This window comes from Somniosus microcephalus, unplaced genomic scaffold, assembly GCF_052327205.1.
Source record: "Somniosus microcephalus isolate GS21.2 unplaced genomic scaffold, FLI_Smic_1.0 unresolved_chr1, whole genome shotgun sequence".
NCBI lineage: Eukaryota > Metazoa > Chordata > Chondrichthyes > Squaliformes > Somniosidae > Somniosus > Somniosus microcephalus.
In genome coordinates, this window is record NW_028225179.1 from 127333871 (window position 1) to 127360391 (window position 26521).

Below are 26521 nucleotides of genomic sequence, written 5' to 3' on the forward strand. Positions count from 1 at the left end.
CAGACACCACCCCAAAGGCATTCCGACTATCTATATAGGTTTACACTTTTTCCTTTGGCTACCCCCCTTTGATCAAATCCTGTATAGGCTGGGCCATTTCAACTTTGTTTCCCGGGCCTGCCTGTTTGTTTGACTTATAATCTGGGGGCCAGTACACTTCATTCGCTTTAGGGTCGACTAAAGCTCCTACTTCTCGCAGTATATCTATCCCTAGGATTGTTCCTTCCATGTTATTGCATACCCACAACTGTGTAGGTATTATTATACATCCAATTTCTAGTAAGACTGTTTCGCTCTTATAAGCCCTGATTCTTCGTCCACCGATTCCTGCTATACTAACTGAAAGTTTCGTTCGGGGCAAGGGTAAGTCTGTCAAGAGATTGTGGCTCCTGTGTCTATTAACATTTTGCACTGTCTGCCCCCTACCAATGCATCAACAAACATCCTCGGATCCCCCTCCCCTCTCTGGCGCGGTCCCTTCCTGCTGCCATCCCTAGAAGCTTGCGAGCAATCAAAGCACGCAGCCAGTCCTAATGCCCCTCCCATCTGTTTTTGGGCATTTGTCTCTTCCCTTGTGTCACTATGTATCCTAGGTCGACTACTTCATCCTTCCCTACCTATACCTTTCTAAGGTTTAACTCTAGTCCCGCCTTCTATAAGGCTTCCAGTACCATAGTCAATTAAATATTGTAAAGGGACCTGCCACTATCAGATATTCTTGCGGAGTGGAGTTATCTTATTCAATTCGGACTACACCAATTTACATCAACCAGAATTTCACTGTGGCCACAATGAAAGTCTGGTTTTAATAGGTTAATTTACCTCATAACTTCAAGGTTAGATCTTAGACTGAAACTTAATCTTTCATTAAACAAACTTTTTGTTGCTCTTCTCAGTTTTTACACTCCAGCTTAACTTAAATTGTAATAGGTTTTTTTCATTCTGAGGGCACAATCTTACTTGCACATTCTTAAACTTCCAAAATCCCCGACAAGACAAAGGGGTTAAATGCTTTTACTTTAACACAGAGAAGTGGGTGGGGCTACAACACACAGCAGACATTTCTTTTTCTTAACGGACAGATTTTCAGACAAAGGAATATTGTAACCTCTTAAACATTCCTAATCAGGAAAACATCCACACTCACACATTTTTATACAAACTGTAATTTCAGCACATGTCTAAGGTTCCTTTCACTCAGCAAATCTCGTGTTTTACTTGTCTTGGTACAGATGCTAATAACTTCCATGTTGGTAAAACTTTAAGTTTATCTTTTCCTTCCTTTTTAAATCTGTGACTCAACAGCTTTCCCTAGTTTCCAAATCCCTGTTTGTTTGGTTTTTTTTCTTGCTGGGGTTTCAAATTGGTTTGCCTGCAAATTAGATCTTTTCCCTTCTTTATCTCTCCCTTCTGTTTCAATTCCTTACATTATCTGTTGCCTCTTTATCTTTAGCTCCTCCCCACCAAGCCTTTGGCTCTCTGCACTGTTTCTTTTTATTTTCCAGGAGTCGGGTTATAGAATCCAGGTCCCTTGAGGATTCTTCTTCCACCCTCTTAGTCATAACTAACTGCTATGTTTAATGCGTAATTCACGGTATTGGTGAATTAGGTTTACACTACGTTGCTCACCCCTATAGCGTTACTCTGATTAATTGCTCACTTCCTGTCAATCACTCTTTCGTTAAACACACCAACCCTTTAGTCCCGAGGTTTTGAGTTTTAACCTCTTTGTGACTGTAGGGGTTTTATTTCATTCACTCACCACGGTGCACCCATTCATTCAATTGTTGAGATTTCGCCGTCTCACGGCTGAAAGGATTTCCCACCTCCCGGGGTAGGGGTCTTTCCGCCCCTGTCGGTTTGCCGCCACATGGCTAAATGAGGATTTCCCGCCTCCCGGGGTAGGGGTCTTTCCGCCCCTGTCGGTTTGCCGCCACACGGCTAAATGAGGATTTCCCGCCTCCCGGGGTAGGGGTCTTTCCGCCCCTGTCGGTTTGCCGCCACACGGCTAAATGAGGATTTCCCGCCTCCCGGGGTAGGGGTCTTTACGCCCCTGTCGGTTTGCCGCTATACGGCTTAGGGAACACCTTATCCCTATCTTTTTAACCGCCTTCAATTAAGGGTGTCTTTCTTCTTATAGTTCTTTTATACGTCGATTCTGACTCAACGTCTCGCCAGCGATTAACCCCTAATTTTACAGGTGGTAATTAAAACATACTCACCCGTCTTAGGTTAACGCTGTCCGAGAGTCTTGTTCAGAACGCAGATCCCATCCTCGTCGCCAATTGATGTAAGCCCCCAAAGTGTGGACTAAGTGATATACAAAGTCGACAACACTGGCTTGTTATAAGAAAGACAGACCCAATAATTGAAGTAAAAACAGTTTATTCAGGCCTGGGGAGCTATGGCTCTTGCGTCCCAACACAAGGCTCCAACTCCACCGAATCTCTTGAGGTTCACACAGTTATACAAAAATTAAGGCCCTGCCCTAAAGGCGGGGATAAGCTTATTAACATATACAGAATTATAGTTAAATTGTAATTATAAAACCGTGACATTCCATTCTTCCAGTCGCTTACAAATCTCACATTTTGTTATCAGTTGGTCTTGTTACTTTCTCATGACCCGGGCCTCAACTTTATTACTTTACGATCGTCCATTTGCTGTTGTCAGATGGCTTGGTCTTTTTAAGTATTTCTCTAAGATAGAAGATCTTTCCAAAGCGGGCAATCCGCAGACTTTCTGTCTCTCTCTCTTAAATTATTTCTACAGAGCAAAAACACTTTAATTAGTTAAAAGAATAGAACCCTATTGAGCTTCACACTTAACAAACCCTTAAGTGCAAAGGTGTCGACTCGCGTGGCCGAACCCATATATCTCTCCCTCTTTCTAAGGGGTTGTTTTGACAGTTTTAATCTCTCAGCAGTTAACCCGTAGTCCTGTTTAAACCTTATCTGAGTTTATACAACTTTTACAGACTTCTATTGTTCAACTCAGAGCACGAATTAACCTATTCCCTCCATTTTGTATATTGGTGTTACAGATGAATCCTGGTTTGTTTTACCTTATTAAATCCAATTTTTAATATCTTACTTCACCCTCCATGTTCTTGTGGATACTGTCAGAGGTCGCAGGGAGGTTCTCTTCCCTCCGGATGGCTGGAGGAAGCCCCCTCAGCAGACCAAGGCAGCCTGGCTGCGCATTGCTGAGGAGGTCAGCGCAAGGCCAGTGATGTAAGAGAACTACTAGGCACTTGGTCTAAGCGTTAAACAAAGCTTTAATCAACTGTTTTACAACATGGAGGTCTAGTTGTGTCCTTTGCTAGTTCCTGTTAAGAATGTCCTGCGCAAGCTGGGCCCGTGCCCGAGTATTTATACTCTCCCTGGACAGCGCCACCCACAGGCCGCTCAGTTGATTCATGTCAGTCAGAGTGTTCATGCACCTGGATCCAGTGCCCAAAACGGTTTCATGCTCTTGTGCGAACATCAAAAGTGAGTATCCCATCACACTTGCCTTCAATCTGTTTCCCTTCTCTTCTCATCACCAGCAATCTGCATTGTAAACCTGCTCCTCCACATCCCACCTTACCCTTACTTCCCTTGCACCCTTACCAATCCATCTCTGTCTCTGCACTGAATCAATTCAGCATCCTGCCTATGCACCCCTCAGACTCGCTCTCACTGTCATGCAGTGACAAAAACTAACAATGCACCGGGAGCTAGCTTCCTCTTGGCACCTTACGCCATCTTCACCTCCCTCAAAGCTTCTATTGTAGGGATTCTTCACACTCACTCCATCACTGTTGTACGAAAGACTGGTATTAGAGATTCGTAGAAGATGGGAATCACATATGTATAAATTCAAGCGTTGCCATTGACCAACTAATCTTACCCATGATTCTCTGTGAGTATGGAAATGCTAAAGACTGTTCGAATCTAGCCACAAAACAGTTAAAAAGCAGCTTTGATTAAACTCAGATAACAAACAGCCACAGGCTGCGAGTGAAGGTTAAATTGTTAAATAACATATTACAGTACCAATAACATATTATAATGCTAAGTAGGAATTAGAGTTTGCTTAACAAAACTAATTGCAAAGCCATTTGAAAGACAATTAGTATAAAAGATGTAAAATGAAAGAGATCTTGGGAATTAAAGTGTCCACTTGGTAGATCAAAGTGAGATAGACTAAACACTGTCAAGATAAGGGAGACAGCTCTGACATGGGCCCTTGGTATTAGGCCGTATACTGCTTGTACCAGGGAAGATAGAATAAGAGAGATAAGATAAGTTCCAATAAAGTGAAGAAACGTATAAACCAGATAACGATGAAAGAGAGTAGAGTTATTGGAAAGTTACTGAGCCAGGAGGAGTCAAGATTTCAATTCAATTCAATTCAAATCGCTTTATTGGCATGACAAGTTACATCTTATGTTGCCAAAGCATCGGAAAACATTCATGTTTGTTCACAAAAATACAGATCTATCCATACAGTGTATAAACAGATATATCCCTGAGTGTATAAATATACTTTCATATAATTTATATATACTCTTATCTTATCTTTAGTGGTTGTCCCTCTGTTTATGGCAAGCTGTAACATAGTGTGCCACCAGTGTTATGCAACTTCTCTCTTCCCCTAGTAGGTATGGGAGTTTTTGGTCGTCATTCAATTTTCTGAATTCCGGGCATATTTTTGTAAATTTTGGGTAGAAATTCTCCCTTATGCCCTGATATTTTCTACAAGCTGTGAGGAAGTGCATCTCTGTCTCCACCATTCCCTGACTGCAGTGAGAGCATATCCTGTCCTCTCTTGGTAGCCGGGTCTGCCTGTGTCTATCTTTTTCGATCGCCAGGCTATGTTCACTAAGTCTGTACATTGTCAGGATTTTTCTCAGTTTGCTGTCCTTTACCATGGTCAGGTAATCAGCTATGTTGTATTGTCTGTTTAGGGCCAAGTAGCAATTGAGTTTGCTTTGGGTTTTTGTTGTTTCTGCCCAATATGTCAGATATTTTTCCTTTTGCTTAGCAACGATTGTGTTGGGTCGAATTCTTTGTGTTACACTGTCACTGTCCTGGGGCTGGTTATTGTTAGTAGTGTTAGTAGTTACTTCACTGAGTCCCAGGGCTAGTTGACTGAGGGTATTCTTCTTTATGGTCAGCTCTTGGCATTTCAGGGCGTCGTAGTGATAGCATTGGGGGTTGCTCATTTGTAGGTGATTCCAAAATTTGGTGGCTCTTTTTTGGATAGTGATTATTAATGGATATTGGCCTAGTTCCGCCCTGCATGCATTGTTTACTGTTTTCCTTTGAGTCCGGAGGATACTTTTACAGAATTCTGCATGTAGGATCTCAATTGGGTGTTTGTCCCATTTTGCAAATTCTTGTTGTGTTAGCGGTCCCCATACCTCACTGCCAGGAGTGCAATTGGTTCAATTACTGATTTGAAAATTTTTAGCCAAATGCTAATTGGGATTTCTATTTGGATTGATTTTTTAATGGCATAGAAAGCCCTTCTTGCTTTCTCTTTCAGTTCATTCACAGCCAGTTTGAAGTTTCCCGTAGAACTGATTTTTAAGCCCAAGTATGTGTAGTTAGTGGTTTGTTCAATTTTGGTTGTTCCTAGTGTGAAATTTATTTTGGGTCCCTGAGGTCTGTGCTACCCTTAGTCTGAGTGACAGATGGTATTTTGACCATTAGAACCTATGAAAAAAGGTGGTTTTGTTAAAGACCATATATAGACACTGGCCAAATGAACCGTTGATCAGAAAAGGGTTAAAACCCCGATACTAAAAGAATAACTTCACACAGAACTACTGCGAAGGCAAAGGAACAGATTGAAGACATCGCCACCTGTGTCCGAGAGGTTCCAGAAGCCAAGGGCTGCGAGCTACTTGTTAAAACTATCGCCTATTGTTAAGTATATTATGCTGTAAGCTTAATAAATCTTGATCTACTGCTCAAACATACTGGCTGTTGCATATTTGTGTCTTGTCCAAGGACTCTGAAGGATCATTTAAGATCTTACATTGTGGCTGAAACACCACTTGTGTCCCTCCTTGCAGGAAAAGATAGCCCACAATAAGAGGGCGAGAGCACTGACTGGAGGAGGTACACCAACCCTAGCAACCTTGACAAGTGTTGAGGAGGCTGCACACTAAACTGTTGGAGGTGGCGAGGATCTAGAAGTGGGCGATGGAGAGATGGGCACACTAGACGAAGCTGGTGACATAATAGAGTTTCATCGCTCTCATTGACATTTAGTGATTGACTGCAATGGCATATGATGTTCATGGAGAATCGCTTTGTATCATCTGCGTTAGATCCGTGTATCTTGATGTTGTGTGTCCTTCAATAATTAGACAATAATAAGACAAGAGACTGCAGGGAACAATCAACAGGTGTTTACTGGATGAGGGTTACTCTAAAACTAATTGTACAGATCCCTACTCAGGGTACATATACAGGTGTGGTCACTGCCGGTACTACAGTATACAGGAGCTGTAAAAAGTTGTTCTCCCCTTAAAGGTACATACACTACAATTCCTCCCCTTTTAGATTAACAGTACCATAACATTCATTTAACAATCAAATATCAACTAATTACAATTAACACTTTTAACATGCAACGTTAACTGAAAATAGTCTATTTATAAATTCAGTCTTTGGGGCGGCTTCCTGATCCTTTCTGGATAGCGCCTTTCCTGAGTGTCTTGCTCTTGGTGCGGAGGTGATTCTGGCCCCCTGTCGTCGGTTGGTTCATCAGCTTCCGATGCTACTGTTTCTGGGGTAGATGCTACCTGTATGTTGGGTTCATCACCAGGTACGCAAGACATGGGGTTGACTCGTTACTGTGACTCTAGGATCTGGTCAACATGGCATCTCACAATGTTCTCCCCAACATCCTCTGTGTACATTAGTGACCCCTGCCGTGTGCATATCGTTCCTGGTTGCCATTTCTCTGTTCGGTAGTTGCGGGCCAAGACTGGTTGCCCTACATTGAAGCTCCTTGTCGGCTTCTCATTGATGTGCTGGAATTGCTTATTCTCAACATCTCTTCATACATTTGGTCTGAGCAAATCCAGACGAGATCTCAACCTTCGGTTAAAGAACATCATGGCCGGGGTCTGGTTGGTGACTGCATGTGTCGCATTTCTGTAGGCTAACAGGAAATTGTCCACCTTATGCTGCAGTGGAATGTCGTCATCGCAAATGGCCCTTACTGCTTTTTTAAAGGTTTCGACTTCCCGTCGCACATTGGGTTTTAACAAATCCAACCGGGACCGCAACCTTCTGTTATAGAACATTATGGCAGGGCTTTGATTTGTCACTGCATGCGTGGCGTTTCGATACGCCATTAGGAAATTGTCCACCTTGTGTTGTAGTGGAATATGATCTTCACTCATGGCCTTTATCGCCTTTTTGAACGTTTGTACAAATCTCTCGGCCAACCCATTTGTAGCCGGATGATATGGGGCAGATATATAGTGTTTCACCCCATTCTTTTTCATGAATTTCTGGAATTCTTCTGACACGAACTGTGGTCCGTTGTCTGAACATATTTGCTCCGGCAATCCATTCCTTGCAAATATGGTTCTTAGAACTGCAATCGTCTTCTCAGAGGTAGTGGTCGACATCTTAATCACTTCTGGCCATTTAGAATGTGCGTCTACTGCTATCAAAAACATGGAATCCATGAATGGACCTGCAAAGTCGATATGCACACGTTGCCATGGGGCTGAAGGCCATTCCCACGGATGCAGCGGTGCAATTGGAGGTGCGTTCTGAACTTTTTGGCACCCTGAGCAGCTTTTAGTCAGATCCTCTATTTGTTTGTCGATACCTGGCCACCACACATAAGCCCTAGCAAGGCTTTTCATCTTGACTCCCCCCAGATGACCTTCGTGCAATTCTTTTAGAACTCTCTCCCTTAATTTAGGAGGAATAATCACCCTTGTTCCATACATCAATGTTCCTTGACATACGGACAGCTGTTCTCATCTGGCTGAGAATGCTGGTAACAGTGGTTCGCCATGTGCTGGCCATCCCTTCACTGTCAAGTCGTAGACCCGAGACAGTGTCGGGTCATTTCGGGTCTCTCTCTCAATACCCACATTGGTGACTGGTAAGCATTCGATGATGGTCGAGTGAAATATCTCGACAGGGTCAACTGCTGGTGCCTCTTCCGCTGTAGGTAGTGGCAGGCGCGACAGCCCATCAGCATTACCATGTTGCTTTGTACCTTTGAATTCAATATCATATTGATGTGCCCCTAGAAAAAGAGACCATCTCTGAAGCCTCTGCGCCGTCATTACCGGAACACCCTTCTTAGGGTTGAAAATGGAAACCAACGGCTGGTGATCTGTCAGCAGCGTAAACTTTTGGCCTTGCAGGTAATGGTTAAATTTCTTAACTCCCCACATGAGGCTGAGAGCCTCCCTATCTATCTGAGCATAGTTGCACTCAGCGGAGGTCAATGATCTGGATGCGAAAGCGACTGGCCTTTCCGAGCCATCTGGAAACTTATGTGAGAGCACTGCCCCGATACCATATGGAGAAGCATCACAAGCTAAGCGAATAGGCAGCGTTGGGTTAAAGTGAGCCAACACTTCCTTAGAGGTGATCAGTGCCTTGCTCTTTTGAAAAGCCCGCTTACAATCATCGTTCCACTTCCATGGTATTCCCATTTGCTAAAGAGTGTTTAGCGGGTGTAACACCGTGGATAAATTTGGAAGAAACTTGTGGTAATAGTTAACCAACCCGAGGAACGACCTCAACTGGGATACATTTTCCGGTGCTGGAGCTTTGACAACAGCTTCGATTTTGTCAGGTGACTTATGGAGCCCCTCCTGATCAATGACGTAGCCGCAGTACGAGATTCGCTTTTGAAAGAACTCGCATTTCTGGCGATTAGCTCTTAGCCCATATTCTTTCAATCTGATGAGCACCTGCTCCAAATTCGCGAGGTGATCCTTATCGTTATCTCCTGTAATCAGGATGTCATCCAGGTAGCAATGTGCACCTGGGATTCCCTGCAATACCTACTCCATTGCCCTTTGCCAAATCGCTGGAGCTGATGCCACTCCAAAAACCAGCCTATTATACCGATATAAGCCCTTATGTGTGTTGATCGTGAGATACTGACGTGATGCTTCATCAACTTCCATCTGTAGGTACGCCTGCGCCAGGTCTATCTTGGTGAAGTGTTTCCCACCAGACAGCGAAGCGAAGATATCTTCAATCCACGGAAGCGGATATTGCACCGTGTGAAGAACTGGATTAACAGTGATCTTGAAATCGCCACAGATGCGAACCTTCCCAGGTTCCCCCGGCTTGTTGCTCAACGAACGCTTCATGACAGGAACAATGGGTGTAGCCCATTCGCTCCAGTCCACCTTGGACAGTACCCCTGAACGTTATAGCCCTTCCAGCTCTGCTTCCACAGCAGGTCGTATCGCATAAGGCACCGGTCTGGCTTTGAAAAATTTTGGGTTTGCATGTTCTTCAACCTTGATGGTTGCCGTAATTCCTTTCAGTGTTCCAAGTCCCTGTTGGAACACCTCCTTAGCATCGTCTAAGATTTTGGACAGTCATTTAGGTTTGATGTCATCCTCCTTACAGGCATCCACAGTCAGTGCTTGTATGGAATGCCAGTCCACATTTATTCTCCGGATCCATTCCCGTCCCAGTAGTGGCGGACCTCCATCAGGTAACACATACAAGTCCATTTTCTGACTTTCTTTACCATTGTAGACCACATTTACTTTTATCTTTCCTTTGGGGTATACTATTTGCCCCGTGTATGTTTTCAATACAATCTCTGTATCCCTCAGGGGAATGTGCGAGAATAACCTTTTGTAATCTTGCTTATTCATTACCGTTAATGCCGACCCTGTGTCCAATTCCATCTTCACTTGGACTCCTGCTATCCGGAGCATGACCCAGATAGTTTGGTGGTCTGCTGTGTTACCCACATTATGTATTTTCAGACAACCCAGTTCCTTACTGTTGGAGTCTGAATCCGTCTTCTGTTCATCCGAACTGTTCTCTGTCACCTTGTGTACTTTTTTGTACTTCTCCTGCGGTGACTTTTTGCTGCTGGTCTTCTTTCCTGACCGGCATACTCTCGCTATGTGACCAAGTTTGCCACATTGCCTGCATTCTTTGTCTTTGAACCAGCACTGGTTCTGGTCATGCGTTGTCCTTCCGCAACAATAGCACTTTACTGCGCCCAATGCCATTTCATTGGTGCTGAATTCCAGTGGCCTTTGCTGTATCTCTGCAGTGCCCCGTGCTGCTGTCTCGTGGGATGCTGCAATGCTGAAAGCTTTGTCCAGCATAAGATCCTTTTCCTCTAGCAGTCGCTTCTGGGTTCCTTCCCTTAGGAGCCCACACACAAATTTATCTCTCAGTGCGTCTGCTAGTCCTGTTCCGAACTGGCATTACCTTGATAACTTGTGCAGTTCTGTTAGGAATTCAGCGTTGCTTTCTTCTTTAAGTTGAATTCTTTTGTAGAATTTAAATCGTTCCGCTATCAGCAGCGGCGTGGGGTTTAAATGCTCTTGCAGGATAGTAACAATATCCGCGAAACTCTTCCCTACCAGTTTGTCTGGGGTTACAAGGTTCCTTAATAACCCGTATGTCTTCGCACCCATCGAGTTTAATAGGGTTAGTGCTTTCTTATCATCCGGTACCTCATTCGTTGTACAGTAAACTTCAATGCATTCCACATAAGTGGCCCAATCTTCCACATCGTTATCAAAAGCAGTGATGTTACCCGTTTTTGGCATCCTTGCTGAGTTTCTCCTTTCCCTTCGGATATTATTTAATATGATGACTTTAAAAAAAAAAAATTATTTAAGATGGCGGCTTTTCCCGCGCTTGTCTTCTTCCCCCGCCGACTCAAGATGGCGATTCCCGCGCTGTTGCCGTCCACGCCTCCCAGTGGTCCTTTATTTTCCTTGCGCTGCTGCTCTTGTTGCCCCGCCACTCCCGCGGTCCTTGTGGCTGCTGCGCGTCTCTGCCCCGATTGCAGTCCGGCCCCTGACACCGGCTGCGGTCGTGTTCTCCGCCCTTTTCGTCGTTTTCCCTCCCCTTCTCCCACTGACAACTCGGCCGACTTCCCCCACGTGCCACTCGATCGGGCTTACCCGCCGCTGTCGTAGAAGGGATGATCACTGATGTTGGACTTCGTGGCCAGAAAACCAACCCGGGTTCCCGATGGCCTCCCGTGCGATGCAGTGCTCAGCAGGATGTTGAGGGCGGATGCCCTTTTTCGACGCTCGTTTCTGAGGACAAAGCTTCCTTGGATGCAAAACTGCCACTAGGTAAGATCAGACTCGTTGCCACTGTTGAGTCTGTGTTTACAAATGCAGTTATACTGAATAACAGGACACAGACTACAGAAGTAAGTAAACAGGTCTTTAGTGATTGAGGGTCAGGGCGGAACTGAGGTATACTTTGCTCCGCAGGGTTTATATACCGGTGTGGCCACCACCGGTACTACAATGTACAGGAGCCATCAAAAAGTAGTCCATCACCTTAAGGTATCCTCTTAAGGTTGTACAGGTTACATACACTACACAATGAATATAGGCCCAACCCACTCAACCTTTCATCATACGTCAACCCCTTCATCCCAGGAATCAACCTAGTGAACCTTCTCTGCACTGCCTCCAATGTAAGTGCATCCTTCCTTAAATATGGAGACCAAAACTGTACGCAGTACTCCAGGTGGGGTCTCATCAGCGCCCTGTAAAGTTGCATCAAAAATTCCCTACTTTTATACTCCATACCCCTTGCAATAAAGGCCAACATTCCATTAGCCTTCCTAATTACTTGCTGTACCTACATGCTAACTTTTTGTGTTTCATGTACTAGGACCCCCAGATCCCTTTGTACCTCAGCATTTTGTAGTCCTCCTCACAACTTGCTAACCCACCTATCTTTGTATCATCAGCAAATTTGGCTAAAGTACACTCGGTCCTTTCATCCACGTCATTAATATAGATTGTAAATAGTTGAGGCCTCAACACTGATCCCTGTGGCACCCCACTAGTTACTGGTTGCCAACCAGAAAATGAGAGTATTCCATCACACTCCTGACTTGTGCCTTGTAGATGGTAGAAAGGCTTTGGGGAGTCAGGAAGTGAGACATGGCTAGGGGCTGGAGAACAGAGATAGATGGAGATGGACCTGGGCCCAGGCCTCTGTCGGTCTGCACACTCTGCCAGTTATTTTACTGATACCTCAAACACACCCACTCGAGCTGTTTTTGAAGAAACAATATTCACCTAAAGGCTAAATTTATTATTTTAAATGGGAGATTTTTACATTTCTTTGCTAACAATCTGGTAATCTTTGCAGTGGGGAAAGAGTTAAACTGACCGCTGGCAGTTTCACTGAATAGTGTAAGGAAGACAGGGACTTCCATGAAAGACCACATCCATAAAGATGCGGTCAAAGATAGCTGACCTTTGGAGAGATATAAAACAATTAAATGGAGACGGGATATTCAGCATTTCAACTGCCCGTAAGAACTTTATTACCTAGGTTACATTCCAAGGTATCTTTTAATTAGCATTCAGCAGTTTGAGTGATTGATTGAGGAGGCAGCTTATACATGTTTATATTAAGATTCGTAACCAATCCGTGAAGGCGCATGTGGGCCAAGATCCAATCAGGAGGCAGGAATGAATTTAACATGCGGTGGCCATGCTTATTGTAATGTATAAAAATGTCGTGTTTTCTGTACCAATTTGGAAAGGTCTGGCTAAGACAGTGCAGATTGTTTCCCCACCGGTGCAATAAAGACGACTTGACTATCGATCTAAAACCTTGTGTCGAGTGTTGGTTTAAAATACTCCACATCATTTTTATTTTGAAATGTTTTTGAAATAATTTCAACACTTTGTTCTGGTCACTTTCAATGCAAACCCAAGCTCTGCATCACATGAGAAACTCTTCCTCCATTTCATTCAGTCCTGCTCGGTGTCCCGTTACCATGGTATCGGGCGACCTCCGTGGAGCTCACCATGTGCAGGGAAATAAATCTCTTTAAATGCACTGATTTTATTTTCATCAGTTATTTTATTTCCCATTATGGAATGTTTTTTTCCACACTTCTAGTACAACAACAACTTTCAGTAGTATAGTGTCCAAAGGCACTTTACAGGCGTGTTATAAAACAAAATGTAGCACTGAGCTTTAGGTAGGGAATTCCAGAGCCTAGGGCCGAGACAGCTAAAGGCACGGCCACCAATGATAAAGAAAGACTTACATTTATATAACACCTTTCACAACCGCCGGATGTCCCAAAGCGCTTTACAGCCAATGAAGTATTTTTGAAGTGTAGTCAATTTTGAACCCACAAACAGCAATGTGATAAGGACCAGATAATCTGATTTTGTTATGTTGATAGAGGGATGAATATTGGCCAGGACACCAGGGATAACTTCCCTGCTCTTCATCGAAATGTTGCCATGGGATCTTTCACGTCCACCTGAGAGCAGACGGGGCCTCGGTTTAAAGTCTCATCCGAAAGACGGCACCTCCAACAGTGCAGCACTCAACAACAACAACTTGTATTTATATAGCACCTTTAATGTAGTAAAACGTCCCAAGGGGCTTCACAGGAGTATTATAAGACAAAATTTGACACTGATCCACATAAGGATAAATTAGGGCAGGTGACCAAATGCTTGGTCAAAGAGATAGGTTTAAAGGAGCGTCTTAAAGGAGGGAAGAGAGGTAGGGAGACGGAGAGGTTTAGGCAGGGAATTCCAGGGCTTAGGGCCCAGGCAACAGGAGACACGGCCACCAAAGGTTGAGCGATTATAATCAGGGATCCTCAAGAGGGCAGAATTAGAGCAGTCGAGATATCTCAGGGGGTTGTGGGGTTGAAGGAGATTACAGAGATAGGAGGGGCAATGTCGTGGAGGGATTTGAATACAAGGCTGAGAGTTTTAAAATTGAAGTGTTTCTTAACTGGGAGCCAAAGTAGGTCAGCGAGCGCAGGGGTGATGGGTGAACGGGTCTTGGTGCGAGTTAGGACACGGGCAGCACAGTTTTGGATCACCTCAAGTTTACTGAGGCCAGAATGTGGGAGGCTGACCAGGAGTGCATTGGAATAGTCAAGTCTAGAGGTAATAAGGGCATGGATGAGGGTTTCAGCAGCAGGTGAGCTGTGGCAGGGGCATGTTGAGCAATGTTCCAGAGGTGGTAATAGGCAGTCTTAGTGCTGGCACGGATAAGTGTAATTCTATTTCTGAGTTCCCCTTGGCTGTTTATGAATGTGTTGCCGATTGTCTTTAATCGGGGCTGGGGTTCAATCGCTCACTGATCTAAAGTGAATGAAGCTCAACTCATTCCCGGAGATCTTCAGTCTCATTCAGTCGGGCTCCTGTGAACAGGTAGATTCCCGCTCACCATCTGCCCTCCAGTTACTGTCCGACACTGAGTTACCTGAACCTCCAACTGTAGCTGGGACTTATTAATGAATGAACCGATCTCCCACACGTCTTTATTTAATGATAGATGTTCTCGCCTCGTCACATGGAGCTGCGGCTGGAGATGGAGAAGGTGCAGCTTCTATCGGTCCACTCAAGTGTGCCAAGCTGAAGGGAGTGTTGCTACGTTTAGTTTTCCCGACACATCCGATAGTCGCGGCCCAATACTCTGGAAACTTTGGCAATCTGTTGGTGAAACACAGCATTCCGTGAGTTACTTTTATTGCCTCAGTTATCCTGCTTTAGATATCGGGCCTAGTTCCCAAGGCTTTGTGACCAGTGGCTGCAGCACAACAATAATTTAGGGCTGGGGTTGGGGGGGGGAATCTGACCTCCCAGTGAACCCAGTGAAGGGCCTCTGTTCCTTCTCCAGGGGGCGGCTGGGAGAGCGGTGTTCACGGGCAGGAGCTGTGTCCCCGGTGCACGGTGTCAGTGAACAAACCCGCTGACTCAGGACATGCCTGCCTGATTGCAGCAACTGTATATTTTTATTTCCGACCTCAAATCGAGAATTATCCAGCTGCTTTTTTTTAAACAACGTGATAATTGTTAACACAATGCCACACAACTTCTCTGGCCCAGAAAGGGAACAATTTAAACTGTTCAGTGTCATTCCTGCATGTAGTAAATTATTCTTAGCAATTTTTTTGAAAATTTAAAATTTTTCACTTTACTTTTCCTTTCTCTTTCTCTCTTAACCCAATCTTTCTTTCCCTCTCTCTATTTCACTTTCTGTACTGATTTGACTCTAATTCACCCTCTTTCTCCGTCACTCCTCTTTCTCAATCCTTAAATCTCATTGTTTTCGGAGATAGACTGTTGGTCCCGTCCTTCACTGAGGTCCCAGATGCTCCGTTGCCCTCGCTGCACCGTTATCAGCTCACACTTCCAACACATTACGACACGAATTATATTCGAGCTAAAGGATGCAGGAAAAAGTCTAATGAACGACGCACGTCACGAGATGCCCCACTCCAGCATGATTTGGCCCGTTATATCATTGACTTGATTTAATAAAGAATATGAACCAGGTGTTTCATAGAAACATAGAAGATAGGAGCAGGAGTAGGCCATTCGGCCCCTCGAGCCTGCTCCGCCATTTAATGAGATCATGGCTGATCATCCAAATTCAGTACCCTGTCCCTGCCTTCTCCCCATATCCCTTGATCCCTTTAGCCTTAAGAAATATATCCAACTCCTTCTTGAATATATTTAATGAATCGGCCTCCACTGCCCTCTGTGGCAGAGAATTCCACAGGTTCACCACTCTCTGGGTGAAGAAATTCTTCCTCATTTCAATCCTAAATGGCTTACCCCTTATCCTTAGACTATGACCCCTGGTTCTGGACTCCCCGACCATCGGAAACATCCTTCCTGCATCTAGTCTGTCCAGGCCTGACAGAATTTTATAGGTTTCGATGAGATCCCCTCTCAATCTTCTAAACTCCAGTGAGTATAAGCCCAATCGACACAATCTCTCCTCATACGTCATTCCTGCCATCCCAGGTATCAGCCTGGTGAATCTTCGCTGCACTCCTTCCATGGCAAGAACATCCTTCCTCAGATAAGGCGACCAAAACTGCACACAATACTCAAGGTGCGGTCTCACCAAGGCCCTGTACAACTGCAGCAAGACATCCTTGTTCCTGTACTCGAACCCTCTTGCTACAAAGGCCAACATACCATTTGCCTTCTTAACCGCCTGCTGCACCTGCATGCTTACCTTCAGCGACTGGTGCACAAGAACACCCAGGTCTCTTTGCACTTCCCCTTCTCCCAATCTATTGCCATTCAAATAATAATCTGCCTTCCTGTTTTTGCCACCAAAGTGGATAACCTCACATTTATCCACATTATAGTGCATTTGCCATGTTTCTGCCCAATCACCCAACCTGTCCAAATCGTACTGGAGTTTCACGACATCCTCCTCACAGCATACCCTCCCACCCAGCTTTGTGTCATCTGCAAATTTGGAGATATTACATCCAATTCCCTCGTCCAGATCATTAATATATATTGTGAACAGCTGGGGTCCTAGGACCGATCCTTGCGGTACCCCACTAGTCACTGCCTGCCACTCGGAAAATGACCCGTTTATTCCAACTCTCTGCTTTCTGTCCGCCAACCAGTTCTCTATCCAAGTCAATACCTTGCCCCCAATCCCATGTGCCTTAATTTTGCACACTAACCTCTTATGCGGGACCTTATCGAAAGCCTTCTGAAAGTCCAAATACACCACATCCACTGGTTCTCCCTTATCTATTTTACCAGTTACATCCTCAAAAAATTCCAGTAGATTAGTCAAGCACGATTTACCTTTTGTAAATCCATGTTGACTTTGTCCGATCCTGTCGCTGCTTTCCAAGTGCTCTGCTATTACATCTTTTATAATGGACTCTAGCATTTTCCCCACTACTGATGTCAGGCTTACCGGTCTATAATTCCCCGCTTTTTCTCTACCGCCTTTTTTGAATAGTGGGGTAACATTAGCTACCCTCCAATCCATGGGTACTGTTCCAGAGTCTATCGAGTTCTGGAAGATCACCAGCAATGCATCTACTATTTCTAGGGCCACTTCCTTAAGTACCCTAGGATGTAGATTATCAGGCCCTGGGGATTTATCGGCCTTCAGCCCCATCAATTTTCCTAACACCATTTCCCTACAAATACTGATTTCTTTCAGTTCCACCCTTTCATCAGACCCTATGTTCCCCGGCATCTCTGGGAGGTTATTTGTGTCCTCAAACTTGTAAAGGATATATGACAATATCCTATAATACCTCCACTTAATGGCAAAAGGGATATATGACAATATCCTATGTAAAGCCGACACTGGACGTGCCCGGCTCCTGCCTTCACTGGGATGGATTCAAGCCCAGGACCCGAGAAGATGAAAGGCCAGTGCACTAACGCACTACACCACCCAGCTCCCAGTCTATTAACAATGCACTCTTTCACAAGGGTAAACATGCTGAATGAGGCGGAGTTCAGTTGAGCCAGCACTGAAAGAGTTAACAGTTACTTGCCATCCTTCATTCATCTCGTCGTCCTGCTTGATTCTCCATCACTCAAGACGTGAGACCGGTTATCTTGCTGAAGGCAAATAAAGGATGAATTATAGACTTCACCTCCACTTCTGTTTTTTAAATGACCTTCTTTGCGTTAACTTCAATCTGATTTATAAAGGGAGACTCTACCCCCATTTCTCATTGATATACACCATGTCAAAGAATGAAATAATTTATATAGCGCCTTTCACAATCTCAGGACGTCCCAAAGTGTTTCCCAACCAATGAAGTACTTTTGAATTGCAGTCACTGTTGTAATGTAGGAAACGCAGCAGCCAATTCACAAACCGCAAGATCCCACAAACAGCAATGAAATCGATGACCAGATCATCTGTTTTAGTGATGCTGGTTGAGGGATAAATGTTAGCCAGAACACCAGGGAGAACTCCTCTGCTCTTCTTCGAAATAGTGCCGCAGGATATTTTACATCCACTTGAGGTGGCAGATGGGGCCTGGGTTTAACGTCTCATCCGAAAGATGGCACCTCCGGCAGTGCAGCTCTCCCTCAGCACTGCACTGAAGCATTCGCCTGGTTTATATGCTCAGGTCTCTGGAGTGGGACTAAGAAGAGGACCTTCTCACTCAGAGGAAAGGGTGCTACCCACTGAGCCACAACTGACAATGTGGTGTGGTACTGAGCCTTACAGACTAGGGAAATCTCAGGTGAACTCCCTGGTCCGTTTAAATAAGCTGATAAAATGTGGGGCCACAAAAAATGAGTCTCCGTGTCTAATGGATTAGGGAGGGTGACTATTGAACCAGGGTGCGTACCGCTGATTGCAATCCAGTCACTGCTGACAGCCAGTGCATGTGTGGACATGGAGTCAGGGCAGGATCGGGTGTAGGTGTGAGGCCCTCCTGGTCAAACAGCCCACCAGCACTCACTGTCCAGGCTCAGACACATAGGGGACGATTTTGTGATTGGGGGAGCATTGGAGGTGGGACTGCTGCTTGTCGGGTCGATGTCTCACCTCCATCGATTTGTGGCCAACCCGCGCTATTTTCCCTTGATTGACCTTGTTAAGCCAGCCCAGTGCGTTTAGCAGGCCAATCAAGGGAAAGCCGGTTGCAGAGCATGTCAACGTATGATGTTTCATCCAGCACTGACATTCTCTGTAGTTTGATGAGGCCTTGAATACAAGACCCCATCAAACTTCTTTTGAGATGGTTGTTGCATCTGTGATTGCAACGGCCAGCTGTCAATCCCAACACGGAGGTCCGAGACTCTCCGCATACACACCGACTGAAGCCTGCAGGAAGAAACAAAGGCAAGTACACTTTTAAAAACACGTTGCACTTACCTCAGACACTCACCTCTACACTCTTGCACCCATCACTTACCTTCCCCCCGACCCCAGTACTCGCCTCGCTGAGCTGGCTGGTTTTGGAGCCTTTGGGAAGCCCACACTTGAGGGCAAAAAGGGGATAATCCTATTTTCTGCCTGTTAACTGGCAATTAATAGGCTTTAACCCCTTCCCGCCTCCAAGGTAACAGGACCCGGCGCGGAACAGCTACCTACGTCCTGGGAAGATGGCATGGAGGCGGGTTGGGGGCGGGTTGGGCAGCCGCCCCCAAATTCTGCCATTTTCCCGGCAGTCCCGCCTCCATACCCGCCTCCCCAGGGCTGGCAAGATCACCCCCATATAGCCTCACTTGGGGGAGGTACTGCAGGCAGCTGCTCTGAGAGGAAATAGAACTCAGCGAGAGTCAGCGAGAAAACTGGAGCAAATAATGATTAACTAACTGGAGAGTCTCCTCCTCACAATTCCTCCCAGTCAGTGCCCACCCCCCACTGACCCCTCCCAGTCAGTGCCCACCCTCCACTGACCCCTCCCAATCAGTGCCCACCCTCCACTGACCCCTCCCAATCAGTGCCCACCCTCCACTGACCCCTCCCAATCAGTGCCCACCCTCCACTGACCCCTCCCAATCAGTGCCCACCCTCCACTGACCCCTCCCAATCAGTGCCCACCCTCCACTGACCCCTCCCAATCAGTGCCCACCCTCCACTGACCCCTCCCAGTCATAGAAACATAGAACATGGGAGCAGGAGTAGGCCATTTGGCCCCTCGAGCCTGCTCCACCATTCAATGAGATCATGGCTGATCATCCAAATTCAGTACCCTGTCCCTGCTTTCTCTCCATATCCCTTGATCCCTTTAGCCTTAAGAAATATATCCAACGCCTTCTTGAATATATTTAATGAATTGTCCTCTACTGTCTTCTTTGGCAGAGAATTCCCCAGGTTCACCACTCTCTGGGTAAAGAAATTCCTCCTCATCTCTGTCCTAAATGGCTTACCCCGTATCCTTAGACTGTGACCCCTGTTTCTGGACTCCCCCGCCATCGGGAACATCCTTCCAGCATCTAGTCTGTCTAGTCCTGTTAGAATTTTATAAGTTTCGATGAGATCCCCTCTCATTCTTCTAAACTCCAGCGAGTACAAGCCCAATCGACCCAATCTCTCCTCATACGTCATTCCTGCCAGTCTTCGCTGCACTCCTTCCATGGCAAGAACATCCTTCTTCAGATAAGGCGACCAAAACTGCACGCAATACTCAAGATGTGGTCCCATCAAGGCCCCGTATAACTGCAGCAAGACATCCTTGTTCCTGTACTCAAACCCTCTCGCTACGAAGGCCAAAAACCATTTGCCTTCTTAACTGCCTGCTGCACCTGCATGCATACTTTCAGTGACTGGTGCACAAGGACGCCCAGGTCTCGTTGCACTTCCCCTTCTCCCAATCTATTGCCATTCAGATAATAATCTGCCTTCCTGTTTTTGACACCAAAGTGGATAACCTCGCATTTATCCACGTTATATTGCATCTGCCATGCTTCTGCCCAATCGCCCAACCTGTCCAAATCATCCTGGAGTTTCTTGGCATCCACCTCACAGCACACATGTCCACCCAGCTTTGTGTCGTCTGCAAACTTGGAGATATTACATCTAGTTCCCTCGTCCAGATCATTAATATATATTGTGAATAGCTGGGGTCAAAGGACCGATCCCTGCGATACCCCACTAGTCACTGCCTGCCACTCAGAAAGAGCCGTTTATTCCAACTCTTTGCTTTCTGTCTGCGAACCAGTTCTCTATCCAAGTCAATACCTTGCCCCCAATCCCATATGCCTTAATTTTACATGCTAATCTCTTATGCGGGACCTTATCGCAAGCCTTTTGAAAATCCAAATACACCACATCCACTGGTTCTCCCTTAGCTATTTTCCCAGTTACATCCTCAAAAAATTCCAATAGATTAGTCAAGCACGATTTACCTTTTGTAAATCCATGTTGACTTTGTCCGATCCGGTCACTTTTTTCCAAGTGCCCTGCTATTACATCCTTTATAATGGACTCCAGCATTTTCCCCACTACCGATGTCAGGCTTACTGGTCTGTAATTCCCCGTTTTCTCTCTACCACCCTTTTTGAATAGTGGGGTAACATTAGCTACCTGCCAATCCATGGGTACTGTTCCAGAGTCTATCGAATGTTGGAAGATGACCAGCAATGCATCTACTATTTCTAGGGCCACTTCCTTAAGTACCCTAGGATGTAGATTATCAGGCCCTGGGGATTTATCGGCTCTCAATCGCATCAATTTCCTTAACACCATTTCCCTACAAATACTGATTTCTATCAGTTCCTCCCTTTCATTAGACCCTATGTTCCCCAACATCTTTGGGAGGTTATTTGTGTCCTCCTTTGTGAAGACAGAACCAAAGTATGTATTTAATTGGTCTGCCATTTCTTTGTTCCCCATTATAAATTCCCCTGATTCTGACTGCAAGGGACCTACGCTTGACTTCACCAATCTTTTTCTCTTCACATATCTATAAAAGCTTTTACAGTCAGTTTTTATGTTCCCTGCAAGCTTAATCTCATACTCTATTTCCCCCTCTTAATTAATCCCTTTGTCCTCCTTTGTTGAATCCTAAACTGCTCCCAATCCTCAGGTTTACTGCTTTTTCTGGCCAATTTATATGTCCTCTCCTTGGATCTTATGCTATCCCTAATTTCCCTTGTTAGCCACGGTTGAGTCACCGTTTTTGTTTTATTTTTATGCCAAACTGGGATGAACAAATTCTGTAGTTCATCCATGCGATCTTTGAATGTTTGCCATTGCCCATCCACCGTCAACCCTTTGAGTGACATTCCCTATCAATCCTACCCAACTCGCAACTCATACCATCGTAGTCTCCTTTATTTAAAATCAGGACCCTAGTCTCTGAGTCAACTATTTCACTCTCCATCTTAATGAAGAATTCTATCATATTATGATCGCTCTGACCCAAGGGGCCTTGCACAACAAGATTGCTAATTAATCCTTTCTCATTACATAATACCCAGTCTAAGATGGCCTGATCTCTAGTTGGTTCCTCGACATATTGGTCCAGGAAACTGTTGTGTTTCAAGGGGTTTTATACCCTTACCTATATAACAATTAAGAAGGGCTCCGGGGTGGAGAGTTTAGTTAACGGACGTTTTATTTACAATGTGCTTCTTCACTCAATGCACTACATTTCCCATAGTGCATTGCAAATCACCACTACGGTATCCCATGTGGGACAATTCTAATACACATTCAAAATACACAACATATTTCCTCCCCCTTAAAATAGAATGTCCACAAAACAGAATAACTGAAAATGACTATAACTTTGGAAGAGAGGGTAGACTGCCTTTACATTCCGCTAACCCTGGGGATTATTCTGCCCCATGCACACAGGTTAGCACTAACTGTAACTAAGGCGCTCTGGAGGCTGCCTTTCTCTTTGGGGGTAACGCCTAGTCTCAGGAGCAGGCTCTGGCTGGCTCTCCCGTGACCCTGCAGGCGTGGCTTCCTCCCTCGATGGCACAAGAGTGGATGGTGCCACCGTCTCAGGGTCAGACGACCAGTCCTTGCTGGAGCCCCCAGCAGGTCCTTGATCCTCTGTTTCTTGGGTTACCTGTGGCGACTGTCTTGGCAGTAACTGGTCTACATGCCGTCTCCATATTCGGTCGTCTCCGGTGCGGACTCGGTATGAAATGGGGCCCGTCTTTTGAATGACCGTAGCCGGGACCCACCGCTCCGGGGTGATGTAGTTACACGCGAGGACTTTGCCCCCCACCACAAAGTGTCATTCTTTGGACCTCTGAGCTCGTCTGCTGACTTGATGCTGCTGATTGGTGTGCACCACTGCTTCTGTGGACATTGGCCTCAGCAGGTCAAGGCGTGTCCGTAGCTGCCTTCCCATGAGTAGGTAAGCAGGAGATGCTCCAGTCGTAGCATGAGGCGTGTTTCGGTATTTCAGCAAGAAAGCATTCAGGCGCTGCTTTAGAGGAGCATCACTTCTTGCAGCTTTCAATGCGCGTTTCAGCGTTCTGATAAATCTGTCCGCCAATCCATTCGTGGATTGATGATAAGGCGCGGAGAACGTGTGCTGGATTCCATTGCTCTTGAGGAACTACTCCATCTCCTGGGATGTGAACTGTGTTCCATTGTCGGTTACGATCTGCTGCGGCAGACCAAATCGTCCGAACATCTCTCTGAGTCTCGATGGTTTTCTGCATAGTGGTAGTGGACATTACTGCAACCTCCAGCCATTTGGAATGGGAGTCCACCGCGACCAGGAACATCGCTCCTTCCACTGGTCCCACGGTGTCGCCGGCCATTCCCATGGATGCAGTGGCGCTGCTCTTGGCGTATCCCTGGTTGTCTTGCATGATGGGCATGATTTCGCTTCAACTTCAATTTCATGATCCAGACCGGGCCACCAGAAGTAGCTTCGTGCCAGCTCCTTCATCCGGACAATGACACAATGTCCTGAGTGCAGCTCGTTGAGGACATGTTTCCGCAGCTTTGGTGGTATGATCACTCGCATGCCGGGGGCATTGCTCACCATGTCAAAGTAGAAAATATTCTGCTCACAGCCTTCAGAGGGCACAGGCAGCGGAAGTCTTGACAATCCGTCCGCATTGCCATGTGCTGCTGACCTCCGGTATTTGATGTTGTAATTGTGAGCACTTAACATCAGCGCCCAGCGCTGCATCCTGCACGCTGCCAGGGAGGGTATTCTGTGTGTGGACCAAAGATCGATGTCAGAGGACGATGATCCATCAGCAAGGTGAATTTCCTTCCGAACAAGTAGTGATGGAACTTTTTGATTCCAAAGATGATGCCCAAAGCCTCTTTTTCGATCTGCGGGTATTTCACCTCCGCCTTGCTCAGGGACCTTGACGCAAATGCAATCGGCTTCTCTTCACCTGAGGGAAAGATGTGGGACACGACCGCGCCGACGCCATAAGGCGACGCGTCACAGGCCAGCTGAATCTGCAACGACGAGTCAAAGTGCGTCAACACTCTGGGGTCAGTCAAAGCTGCTTTGGCTTTCTTGAATGCAGCTTCGCACTCCTTCGTCCATGCCCAGGCCTTGCCCTGACACAGCAACTCATGTAATGGCTTCAACAGTGATGCCAGCTGTGGAATAAACTTTCCGTAATAGTTCAAGAGACCTAAGAATGACCGCAGCTGGCCGACATTTGTAGGTGCAGGAGCGTCGGCAATGGCTTTCACTTTCGACGGTGCTGTGTGTAGGCCGTCCGCGTCGATGACATGGCCTAGGTACTCCACTGATGGCTTGAAAAATTCGCATTTGTCCTTGCGAACACATAAGCCATATTCTTCAAGTCTTCCCAGTGTCTTCGTCAGCTTCTGCAGATGCTCGTTGTCGTCCTTTCCTGTGACAAGGATATCGTCGAGATAACATTGTACCCCTGGAATGCCGCTTAAGATCTGGTCCATAGCCCGCTGAAACAATGCTGGTGCTGACGTTATACCAAAGGGTAGGTGGCAGTACCTGTAGAGGCCCTTGTGGGTGGTGATGGTGAGGTACTTCTGTGAGTCCTCTTCTACATGCATCTGCAGGTAGGCTTGGCATAGATCAATCTTGCTAAACTTCTGACTGCCTGCTAGACCCGCGAAAAGATCTTCAATGATGGGGAGGGGTACTGTTCAGCTGAGAGCACAGGATTCACTGTTACTTTGAAATCTCCACATAAGCGAACCACGCCGTCACTCTTCATCACTGGTACCACGGGCGTGGCCCACTCACTGTGCGAAACCGGCACCAGGACCCCTATCTTGACCAGACGCTCCAGGTCAGCCTCCACCTTTGGTCTGAGGGCATAGGGAACGTTCCTGGCCTTCAGGAATCGTGGCTGGCTGTCAGGCTTCACCTTGAGTTTGACCATAATCCCCTTCATACTCCCCAATTCTCCATCAAAGACAGCCGCATGCTTTGTCAACACTGCCGTTAGCCCCACCTCTTCGACTGACACCGCATTCAGTTTTCTCCAACCATGGCCTGCCCATCAGGGATGGATAGTCACCCTTGACCACGTAAACTGGCAGCATCACGGTTTGTCCATTAAGCTCCACCTTGACCTCCGTCTTACCCAGCATTGGGACTGTTTCCCCAGTGTAGGTCTTTAAGATGAGCTTGGCTGGCGTCAGTGATAGGTGGTTCAGTTTATCTTTGAATAGCTTCTCTGAAATCAAGGAGACAGCGGCCCCCGTATCCAGCTCCATTTTGACCAGTATTCCCTCTAGTAGTGGAGTGACTCCATAGCCTAATGAGCCTCCATTCACCGTTAACACATGGAGATTCAGCTCCCCATCAGAGTCTGTGTCACTGTCTTCCTGTTCTTGTTTCACCATGTGTAGGTTTTTCTTTTTAGAACGCCAGTTGGATGTGTTTCCTTGTTTGTTTTTGTGTGTCTCTGTGTAGGATTGTTTGCTTTGCCCTTTACACACACGTTCAATGTGTCCTTTCTTTTCACATTTCCGACAGGTCAGGTCTTTACACCAGCAGTCAGATGGCTGATGACCTGACCTTCCACATCTGTAACACTCTCTGGCATCCCTTGCATGCTTATCCGGTGTAGCTGCTACCCTGTGCACTCTTGTTGCAGCCCCCAACAGCTGTGCATCTTTAGCTGCTAACTCCATAGACACAGCGAGCTCCACTGCTGATTTAAGCATCAGTTTGTCAGTCATGAGCAAGTGCTTCTGTGTTGCTTCACATCTTAATCCACACACAAACCTATCACGGACAGTGTCATTTAGAGTTTCACCAAACTCACAATGCTCAGTTAGCTTCTTCACTGCAACATATTTGGCTATGGACTCACCCTCCCCTTGGTTTCGTTTGTGAAACCTGAACCTCTCGGCAATCAGCAGCGGCTTGGGTGTGAAATGTGTTTCCAAAACTTCCACAATCTGATCATATGTCTTAGCGCCGGGCTTATCCGGGTGCATCAAACTCCGTAACAAGCCAAATGTTTTTGCTCCGATCACACTGAGGAACGTCGCCACTTTCACGTCATCTTTAATGCCATTTGCAGTCACGAAAAATCCGAAACACTCTGTATAAGCACTCCATTGCTCCGCCGTTTCATCAAGTGGTCCAAACGCTCTGGTTAGCATAGCCATTTTTTATTTTATTTTTACAGTCCTTTTCCTCCACTTCGTTTCACTGTATCGTTACTCTCCCCCTTCTTATTTGTGTAACACACGAACGCCACCTTTACGAGGCGATTGCATCAGCACTAAACTGCGGACGCGCCATTAAGACAGGAACTTCTTACTTTAAACATCACCGATTCCAGTGCAAAGTGCAGCGCAAGTCCGTCGTCCTCGTCGCCAGTTTTGTTGTGTCTCAAGGGGTTTTATACCCTTACCTATATAACAATTAAGAAGGACTCCGGGGTGGAGAGTTTAGTTAATGGCCATTTTATTTACAATGTGCTTCTTCACTCAATGCACTACATTTCCCGTAGTGCATTGCAAATCATCACTACGGTATCCCATGTGGGACAATTCTAATACACATTCAAAATACACAACAGAAACCATCCCGTATACACTCCAGGAATTCCTCCTCCACAGTATTGTTACTAATT

General features: G+C 46.0%; 1 protein-coding gene across 4 annotated transcripts in view; it reads right to left on the reverse strand.

Moving 5' to 3' along the window:
- Positions 1-13068: 13068 nt before the first annotated feature.
- LOC147095826 (cell adhesion molecule CEACAM2-like) overlaps positions 13069-26521 on the reverse strand; it is a 30623-nt gene continuing 17170 nt past the window's right edge. For 2 of the 4 annotated variants that reach the window (XR_015074830.1, XR_015074829.1), the window contains 2 exons: positions 17533-17599; positions 14604-14692 (listed from right to left, as the gene is read on the reverse strand). Coding sequence is in view for 2 of the 4 variants with exons in the window: in XM_085974832.1 (XP_085830958.1) it covers positions 14601-14692 (92 nt within the window). In the remaining 2 variants the exon portion in view is untranslated. Of the gene's footprint in view, positions 14693-17532; positions 17600-26521 lie in introns of all 4 variants that reach the window. The other 2 variants (XM_085974832.1, XM_085974831.1) reach the window with 1 other exon arrangement.